The following is a 10,437-nucleotide window of genomic DNA, read 5'->3' on the forward strand; positions in this document are numbered from 1 at the left end:
ATTATTATTATTATTATTATTATTATTATTATTATTATTATTATTATTATTATTATATTATTATTATTATTATTATTATTATTATTATTTCGAGTGTGTGAAAAGTTTCGTTTGATTATGCTTCTACTTTTATTGCTTCAATTTGGAGTGCCACCTCTAAAGCAATTATGTGGTTTTTGCTTTATTTTATGGTGCAGTTTCTTCTTTACATTTATCAGTGCTATTTCTGCTGAGTATGCGATTGCTCTGTATTCTCGTGTATTTTTGCCCCTCCTGCTTGGGCCCCTGTTTGGGCCTGCAGTTTTTTGTAAATAAATAAAAAAAATTAAAATAAATAAATTATTATTATTATTATTATTATTATTATTATTATTATTATTATTATTATTATTATTATTATTATTATTATTATTATTATTATTATTATTATTATTATTATTATTTGGCGTGCAGGGCCGTGCTGGAGCCGCCCACCCGTCGCGCGTACCAGTCGCTGATCGCGACCATGGCGACGCTGCTGGGCGGAGAGGCCAATTACGTGGACCTGGTGGACACGGTGGTCAGCGTGGACAGCGTGCTCGTGCGCCAGCCCGCCGACGACACGCGGCTCGCGGTGCCCTGGACGCGAATCTACACCGTGCTGCCCGGAACCACGTACCAGATGTGGCTGCGGCCGTTCGCCAAGTACCACCCGCTCGGGAACACCGTGCGCGGTCTCGACCCCGTACAGGTGCACAGCCCGCGGTACTTCAACGTGAGTATATGTGAATGGTGTGCTGTACTATAGGAGCGTATGCGTGGACCCTTCTTCGATATTAAATTGCGCTGCCATTGGCCTCCAATAAGCAAAGTGGTAGCTCAGGGGCAGTGGAATGTTTAAAATTTGTTCAAATTTGCTACTGCGGCGAAGTAGGAGTCCGGAAGTAGAATTCCCTGCGAAGTATACGGTCTTTCACAACCTACAACACTGTATGTAAAAGAAGCTAAATAGAACAAAGAATAGACCTCCCATACTTCAATTTCACGAACGACGAGATCAAATAACTAGGGGTGTGCGAACATTCGAAAATTTCGAGTGACGAATCGAATATCGTTCTATTCGATTCAGTAGTCGATTCCGTAGTCGAATCGAATGGCGCATATTCGAAGTACCGATTATTTTTCGAATATTTTTCGAATGCTTTTCGAATAATCAGCACCGACGGAAAACCCCAAAGAAACAACGTTGCAAGAACGAATGATCATTTTTCTAGTTTTAATTAGTGAATTACAAAGGTGCATGCAGGTCAACCTTTTACAGGACTATGGGAGCTTTACTCATCACCGCATGAAGGAATTTTGGCTTTAAACTCCAGTGTCGCCGAAGCGAATGCGTCCTCGATACACTATCATTATCACGAGATTCATGATGCTCATTCATGAAATATTCTTTAACTTTGAGGTTTTCATATCATTTAAAAGCTGGTGACAAAGTGCCACTTCCAATACTGAAGTACCTACTGTATTCACACTACACTTAAAAAAAGAAATACCTCGAATACTCTAGTCGCTACTGTATACGAGCTTATCTCAATTTACATAATTGTGATATCTTTTGTTGGTTAAATGTAATTCGGCAATCTGCTTTGTTAAACTTTGCGAATGTTTGTTTGAAATAAAAAGTTGTAGAGTTCTAGGCCTGTCTTGAAAATTGTTGCCTTATTATTCGTTTGAGGACAAAATTTACGTTGAGGGGTAGCCGGAGAGATTTAGCTTGAGACGCGGTCACCGATTCCGCCATAGTGTTTGTTCACCATCTTGTTGTCTATAATTGGTTTCCAGCGCCAGCATGGCGGAATGCAGTGCCCCCGGTTCACATGAACTTTTTTTTCCCCTTATAGCCGGTCCATGTGTAGGACTGACATAACGGGGGATAATTCCAATATTTTGTGACATGTATGCATACGACGTGACACGACGGGACAAGTGAAAGGGCGAACGGGACACCGCGCTTTGGCTAGTTTCGTATTTTTTTTTTTCGCGTTCATTTTTTTACCTGTGTACCGCCGTTCTCACTGTTTCACCGTAACGTACGTAAACCAACTGAGCTAGACAAGAACCATTGTGCTTCATCAGAACAGCGATGGCCTATATAAGTATCTAGTCAGCGTTCCCTGAATATTGATTTCTGTGCAGTACCGAAAAACGGTTTGTGGCAGACCTATGTCGTCACTTTTCAGTTGTTTTCTTGTTTGCCGCTTTCACTCTGGCTTCTTTCCGGTACATGTTTCTCTTAAATGTCGTCGCTCATTGTTCGCACAGTGCTGCGGATAAAAATCGACGCACATTCACATATAGCACAAAGAGCGGCAAGACTGACGTCACTGATGACGCCACTGATTTCATGACGCCAGGAGAACGACATACGTTGAGCAACGCCGAGTGAAAAGAAAAACATTAACATCAGACGTCCGTAGAAGGATATGAGAAGTACTTCTTCGGAAATCAAATCAGTCTTAAGATCTTCACCACTACACGGCACTTTTCGGATATTGCAAGAGTCGTATATATATGACCAGGAAAAGATTGCTTATATAGTCAAGAAGAAGCATGATCGCGCTTACTGAAGACCTTTATTTTATATTATTTTGTCTTCCGGGAGTAAAGCGCTTCCGGGAGTAAAGTTTCGTTTAGCTTGTCTTGGACAGCTTCCAGTTTCCTCAAACGCGTTTTCACTCGTTACATAACACTGTAGGCCAAATAGCGCTGTTAGCTTCCGGAAAAGCTGGCTAGGCGCCATCCTTTCTGCGTCATTACGCGCTGTGAAGAAGATAAATTGCTCGCTTGCATTCTTTTAAACGTGAGCTGTTCAGAATGAATGCTATCTTTCATGGGCCATGCACTGAAAGCTTCGCGAGAAAGCATATCAGTTGTGTGACGCACAATCGATATGCTTTATTAACTTCGCAGTAATGCACGGGCATAATGCTGACGCGTTAGCGACTGCCATTCGTATTACATTGCGGGTAACCTCATTCGTCAGCCAACTCGCGTGCTTATTGCATATTTGCTCGCCTGCCTTAACTGTTGGTCGGCCATCACGGCGCTCAAGCCGCGTTTGTTCGCTGAACGCGACAATTACCGTCGGCAGAGTACAAGGTGGCGTTTTCATTTTTCGACTGTGATGGCTGAATTTTGATAGTGGGACATCGCAATGTTAAATTATATGCAGGAAACGGCTCTATAAGACGGGACGAAACGAAAGGACGCAGGCCACTGCGTCGCTAACGTTGTTTCGTTTTCTTCCCATCTTATAGCGTTGTTGCCTGCATAAAATTATGAACCAATCAGCCCAAATACGTACCCTTCCGCAATGTTAAGTTTACTGAGGGTTCTTTGCAATTAAGCAAGCTGAAGACACTTTCAGTGAACGATCCTTTTCGTACCAAGAGTTCATGTGATGCCGGTGATTTTATTCGAAATAACCAGCAGATTGGTGATGCTTTCTCGATAGAGATGGAAGATTTGTTTTATTACGTCCCTCATGATGAGATTCTGGCCTCAGTTCGAAAGTGCCTTGAAAGTAACGGTGACGTTTCCTTTACGAACAACGCGGGCGTGTCTATTGAGAACTTTCTAGCGCTTTTAGAACTTTATCTTTATGCCACGTTTATTACTTTTCACGAGAAAGCCCTATTTGCAGCGACAAGGAATTCGTATAGCTTCCTGTGTCGCCCCAGTTCTGTGTGATATCTTTTTAGCTGATGTAGATAGGGTTTTGAATAATATTTTAAGTGGGGGAAGGTTTCAAAATTTTTTAGATATGTTGATGATTTTTTAGTTTTTAGACAAACGGGCGCCCTCTACATCTTCCAAGTATACTTCACATGATTTTAAAAAGGATGGCTTTACTTCCCCAAGTGGTTTTGTAAACGTTTATAACGACACCAATCGTGTTGAAGTTGAGCGTCTTTTCTCTGACTTTGTTTTTAATGTTTTTAAAGAATATGGACGCGGATTAAACTTCACAGCCGAGATACCAACGGAGTCCTGTCCACAATTCTTAGACCTCAAACTACTGTGGAACAGTGACCACTTTTGCTGGTTTTACCATCCTCGTGTGAAAAAAAGGACTGTTGCCGCTTAATTCTGCGCACTTTAGGATTAAGAGTGGGATTGCTTCACTTTGCCTAGAATCTGCATTGACGAATGCGTGCCCACACCACATGCGCACTAGTTTTAATGATCAGGTCAGCCGATTGTTGGCGGCGGGTGTCCCTTTGTCGGTCATAAGTACGGTCGCCGAATCGCTTATTCAGAATGTGAAACGTGGAACACAAAGGGATGGAGCTGCTTGGGATTCTTCAGGTTCCAAGTGTCAAATGATGCCGTACTTTCATGATCTCCTCCCCTCCCCCCTCGGCGTCGCCCCTGTCGTAATCTCGCTTTCAGGTTCATACATTGGCTTTTGCCTGTGCGAAACGACCAGCGTATCCTCTCATTTGTGCGATGGGCTGTGCTTACTTCTCAATTCATTGAACACGCTGTCAAATTGACTCTATGAAGTGATCGAATGGCAATATACGTTAACCTATAAGAAAAGCTTTAAACAGCGAAACTGTCAAAACTACTCCTAGAATGTAAATATACAATGCTACAAATTACAGCTGACTAAAAGTAATGGCTATTGCTATTACTTTTGAAAAGTATTGAAATTACGCCAACAAATGTCCATCATTCATGCAGAATTAACTCATGCATACTATATTCATAGCTCATATACATTGAAATCTCAGAGCTCCTTGTTCAACTTCCCGCCCTTGAGGTCTGGCACTCAGATAAACTTGTCTTTTTCATTTTACTTCAATTTTTTGGTCTATTTTTTATGCCGCAAGGGAAGCGGACAAGCTATATTTTAGTCAAAAGTAATTAGGAAAGTAATGAGTAATCTTCTCGCTTGACGCAACTCATTACATTACTAAATTATATTACATTACTAATGGGTAAATTACTCGCTTGATGCAATTCATTGCTTTACTAAATTACCAACCCACAAAAGTAATTCATTACATTACTCATTACAGCAAAATTAATTTAATTATTGCGATTTCATTACTGTAATTACATTACTACCAAGTCTGGTGACAACACATGGACACAGTGTTGTCAATCATTTGCCAAACGTAGTTTCGTGCTCCTAATTAAAGTTAACGTGTATCAAGAAGCCCGAACTTCCAACTCTCCGGCAACATACGTATTCGTACTCGTGCGTATCGTTAGGAGGTTACTACGTACGTGCCAACTGACGTTCTACCACGCGCATGCGCAGTCCCTACTGACGGTACTGCTGGAGAACGTGGCCAACGGCCGCTCGTCGTGGTACGTGGGCTGGCGGCTGGTGATGACGCTCGGCTGCCAGACGTCGTACGAGTTCCGGTCGCTGCGGCAGACCAAGTTCCTCTGGCCCCGGGGTCAGTGCGGGGCCCTGGACGTTCACACGCACTGCCGGGCGCTCGCGCAGAGGCTCATGCGACCGCAGTGGCAGGGATTTCTCACCAAGGTACGCGACAGATCACAGTTCGTGGCGTAGGAAACAGTCCTCATGAACCCATCTTTTAGGCCTTTACACTGTGTGAGAAAAAAGAAAAGAAAAAGAAAAGCGTGTGTTACTCTTTTCGGTGAGTCCTGACTTTCCATGTATGACTCTCTTTGAAGAGTCACGTTAACTCCCTTTTGGTTCCCACGAATCTCCGACGAGAGTATAACGATCTCCAAAGAGAGTTCACGTGACTCTTTAAAGAGAGTCATACATGGAAAGTCAGGACTCACCGAAAAGAGTGTCAAATGACTCTTTTTTTTCTTAATCTCATTTTCCACGCTTGGTTCCACGTCAAAAAAATTTCGTGCAACTTGTGTGAGTTTTCATTCCTGGTCAAGGACAGTTCTCTCGTACCATGTATATAAGAAAGAAAGAAAGAAAGAAAGAAAGAAAGAAAGAAAGAAAGAAAGAAAGAAAGAAAGAAAGAAAGAAAGAAAGAAAGAAAGAAAGAAAGAAAGAAAGAAAGAAAGAAAGAAAGAAATATAATGAATTGAACGGTACTGGAAAATTAATAGAAAATAATTGCTGGGGTTTTACGTGCCGAAACAACCATATGATTATGAGGCACGCTGTAGTGGGAGACATCGGATTAATTTCGACCACCTGGGGTTCTTCAAACGTGCACCTAAATCTTAGTCGCGGGTGTTCTTGCATTTGAGAATTCGCATTAAATTCGTAGCATATTCGTTTCGAATATTCGTTTCTATTCGCGTATATACATAATGGATAGCTGCAGCTGTTGCGGAATGCAGGGAGAAATATATATGAAAGTGGAGAAAGCAAATCTAACACAGATGATTCGAAGTTTAGAATATTCGCCACACGTCTATATAGTTCTTGTATAGGCAAGAGTTCCACGAAAGTTCGTGTGGTCAGTTAACATGACGAGGATGAAGGTGCGGTCACTGACCAAGTCAAGGTGAAAACAGAGACGTTTTGGGATCTGTACCGGTTCCTTGATCACACTCGAGTAGTGGTCACGCTACTGATCACACTCCATCACGCTCCTTGATCACACTCCAGTTGATCACGCAGTAGTAGTGTGATCAAGGAACCCGTACGGGTCCCGAAACGTTTTGTGTTTTCCCCTTGACTTGGTCAGTGACCGCATCTTCATCCTCACGTCCATACTATAGCTTCCTAAATATACGAGTTCCGTAAACTGCAGGTTCTGCTGTCGCCGGACGCCGTATTTGAAGTGCTGGGCGTCGTGAAGCGCGTCCGAAGCACCTTGGAGGAACGGCTGCGGCAGGCCACCTGGATGGACCCAGAGACCCGCGTGCGCGCCTTCACCAAGCTCGAGGCCCTGCGCGAGCAGCTGCCCAAGTTCTTCGTGTTCGACGGCCGCACGCCCGAGTACGAGCGATACGCTCGACTGCCGGACCTCACGCCTTCTTTCCTCGACAACTGGCTCGCCTTCAGGTAAACGAAGACGTCCACTCGGGGTATCGTATATTGTATATTGTCTTCTCTGTGGATTACGGGAACAGCGCAAAATTGCACAGGAGCCGAGGCAAACAGCGGCGTGTGTGTGCGTGCGTTCGTTCGTGCGTGTGTGTGTGTGTGTGTGTGTGTGTGTGTGTGTGTGTGTGTGTGTGCGTGTGTGTGTGTGTGTGTGCGTGCGCGCGCATGGTTTTCCATAAGTGGGGGGGGGGCACTGGAGCACCTCCCCCCCCACCACCAGTGTGGACGAGACCGAAAGAAGACAAGCTCCGAATTGGGTGCAAAAATGAAAATGAACCGATGGCGTGCTTCTCACGACGGCATGTCATTGGTCCCCTTAGGCCCGTAGCCAGGAATTTTTTTCGGGGGGGGGGGGGGGCCCACTTGCTGAAAGCCTTGACTATTTGAGAAAAACGCCTATTTTCACTATTTATTTTCGGTAAAACACCATGTATCATAAATGCTTAGGGGCGGGGGGTGCGTCCCCTCCTTCCTGGCTACGGGCCTGGTCCCCTGCTTATCATAAAAAATCATGGCCCCTCCCCACCTCCAGTCTCGTCCACGGGGACGCATCGACTTTACCACTTTCCCCAGCAGCCCTAACTACTGACTGCATTTTCTTCTAGACACGCAGTATGATGCTGGAATGTATACATTCCGCAAACAGACTTCCACATTTTGATCACAACAATGGGATTTATTTCGTTCACGTCACTCTGAGCGCACGTACTTAGTCCATGGCTTCGCATGAACAAATCAAACAACGTACGCCTCAAGAAATACAATGTTTATACTTCAGCGTCCAGAGCAAATGCCGCGGTCTGCAGGCATGCCCTGGGCCCCGGCGTGGACCCGCCCCGCACCGCCAACGGCTCCCAGGTGTCGGCTGGCAGAAGCGAACCCGACGAGGAGGATCTGCTGCACTTCGAGGTCGCCTACGAGGCGGCAGCCAACGAACTGCGTCTTCACGTGGACGTGTTGGCCCGCCCCGTGTACAGCCGCGGCGCGCCCGCGCCGATCAACTTCGGTGCTCTGGGCGCCATCGTGGGCCGCGAGCTGACGCACGCGTTTGACCGAGAGGGAGCCCTGGTCGACGCCGTCGGGAAGCCTAACCTTTGGTGGTCTCCCGAAACGCAGAGGTGAGCGCCTGAAGAACGTTTAAGCTCGATCTCGCGTTCGGTCGATATGGGTGTGTAGATGTGACGCATGCAGAGTCACGCCTATGTAGTTAAGGTATGTATCTAGGTAGTTCACCTATAGTGAACATCACTTAGTTAATATATATACAAAAAAAAGGTTCCCATATTTCACCGAGGGTTTAAACTGGGGCTTGTTGGTTCTCGGCGTCTCGTTGTACGTGTGCCTACATGGAGACGCGCAGTACAGCTTAGCGCTATTATTTATTTATTTATTTATTTATTTATTTTAGTTAGTTAGTTATAGTTAGTTAGTTAGTTAGTTAGTTAGTTAGTTAGTTAGTTAGTTAGTTAGTTAGTTAGTTAGTTAGTTAGTTAGTTAGTTAGTTAGTTAGTTAGTTAGTTAGTTCCTCAGAGGTCCCGTTTGGGACAGAATGGCGGTATCGATGGAAGTGTTGATCATGATGTGGCCGTGTCTACTTCCTCCGGATGGCAGTTTTGAAGCGCGGAAAATCGCGGATGACTGTTACTTCATTATTAAGGCCATTCTTGTCTCAGACGATGCATACAAAGAAAGACTGCAGCAATGTGGGGGTGTGAGTCGAGTTGTACGCAGTCAACGCATTCACACGTACTCATGCGCAATCGTATATACGCTCACGGACGTAAAATAGTCGAAGAGTATACCGACCAAACGGCCGCAATGGCTCGCGTTTCGTAGGAAGTACGAGATGCGCGAGCGCTGCTTCCTGGGCCAGCTGACGCGTCACGTGAACGACTCGACCGGCAAGCTCCTACGGCACGTGGTGTCCGTCAGCTCGGGCCTGCGGCTCGCCTTCTTCGCGCACAAGGCGCACGAGCTGGAGAGCGGCAAGCGCGAGACGCTGCGCGACGTCACCGCCATGTCGGGCGACCAACTCCTGTTCGCCAGCTTCTGCTACACGCACTGTCACAGCGTGGGCAAGCTGGGCGAAGTGCTCGACCTCCGCTTCGGTCGTCGCACCCTCGGCGAGCTGCTGTGCAACGTCGCCGTCACCAACATGCTCGAGTTCTCCGAGGCCTTCGGGTGCGCCGACGACGCCAAGATGACCTCAGCGGTCAAGTGCCGCATCTGGTGACGACGCGACCGAGAAGCAGCGACGTCGTCGGTGTCGTGTCGTAGCCATTGGGGCCCGTCGCTTCCGTGTCGACGTGGCGACGTGAAACTCATTTTAATGTCCGTATCGTTCCTTCCATCTCATCCAAGTCGTCTTCATCTTCGCTTTCTTCTACACCCTCTGACGCCGATATGTTTTTTCTTTTCAATATTTTCCCCTTCGTCTTCTATCACGTGTTTGTTATTTCGATGAAAGCACGTCTTACGACCGCACATTTTGCATGTGTTTTCATGACGTTTAAATTTTTTGCGGGGCATTCTACGGCATGCACGTAGACTACTCCGTTTAAATAGTGCGCATTTCTATATTCTTCTTTTTTTTTTGTCTAAATATGCGTCCCGTTGCACCCGTGTTTACTATTTGGTTTCGTGATTCAACATATATGTTAGTGAATGCAACTGTGCGATAAAATGCCTGTTATCACTCAAAACTTTGCGACGCGCACGGTGCCTGCGGCGCCGGCCATAGTCGGCGCGAAGTCGTTTAAATCGTCCGCTAACAATGTGCACGCAGAAGATGGCGTCGTTCGCAGTCTGAAAGCTAATCCGTGGGCCGAGTTTCACGGTGTTTTCGTTGATCACGATGTGTCGATGCCTGATTTTAAAGCGTGGGTGCATCAACGTAGTGTCGTAACTTCACCTTGAAGAACGACCAGCGTCCCTGGGAGACTTGACCTGCGAGAGGCGACTTCGAACAGGTATGAATGGGCCGTGTTCGTCAGCTGATCGTCGCTACCCAAACGTAAACGCATTTGCATCGGTTGTCGATGCGGTGTGGCTCACTTTCGTATCGCGTATTTGCTTGCGCTGGGACCTTGCTGCTTTTGTATACAACTTCCTGAATTAAGCATTTTAGTAGACTGAAGCCCCGTGCATTTTATTCGCGCTTGCGAGAGAGCTCGATCGAAGCCATCGTAATGAGTTACGTTTCCATGGTGACTCACTGGGCTGAGTAGCGGGTACTTTGTTATTAGAGTGCACTAAAACATGGTTTCGCGAAGTGAACGCTCGCGTATCGAAAGTGTTCTTGAAGTTACACTACATGTAAATAAGGACGACGTCTTGCGGTGTTCTCGATTTTTCATGTTTTGTTTGTTTAGTGTAGTTTACCGACTTTCGTGTTT

The 10,437-nt window shown here is 45.8% G+C and overlaps 1 protein-coding gene across 2 annotated transcripts; it reads left to right on the plus strand.

Annotated features, from left to right (window-relative positions):
* Positions 1 to 449: 449 nt before the first annotated feature.
* On the plus strand, positions 450 to 9,393 carry LOC119388765 (neprilysin-1-like). Of its 2 annotated transcripts, XM_037656177.2 has the most exons (5): positions 450 to 754; positions 5,309 to 5,539; positions 6,747 to 7,000; positions 7,849 to 8,160; positions 8,879 to 9,393. In XM_037656177.2, exons 1-5 carry the CDS (start codon positions 506 to 508, stop codon positions 9,273 to 9,275), a joined length of 1,443 nt encoding a protein of 480 aa, XP_037512105.1. In that variant the 5' UTR covers positions 450 to 505; the 3' UTR covers positions 9,276 to 9,393. The 2 variants fall into 2 exon arrangements, with proteins under 2 accessions (XP_037512105.1, XP_049271448.1); XM_049415491.1 differs by lacking the exon at positions 7,849 to 8,160.
* The last annotated feature ends 1,044 nt before the right edge of the window (positions 9,394 to 10,437 follow it).

This window comes from Rhipicephalus sanguineus, chromosome 4 (assembly GCF_013339695.2).
Source record: "Rhipicephalus sanguineus isolate Rsan-2018 chromosome 4, BIME_Rsan_1.4, whole genome shotgun sequence".
NCBI classification, from domain to species: Eukaryota; Metazoa; Arthropoda; class Arachnida; order Ixodida; family Ixodidae; genus Rhipicephalus; species Rhipicephalus sanguineus.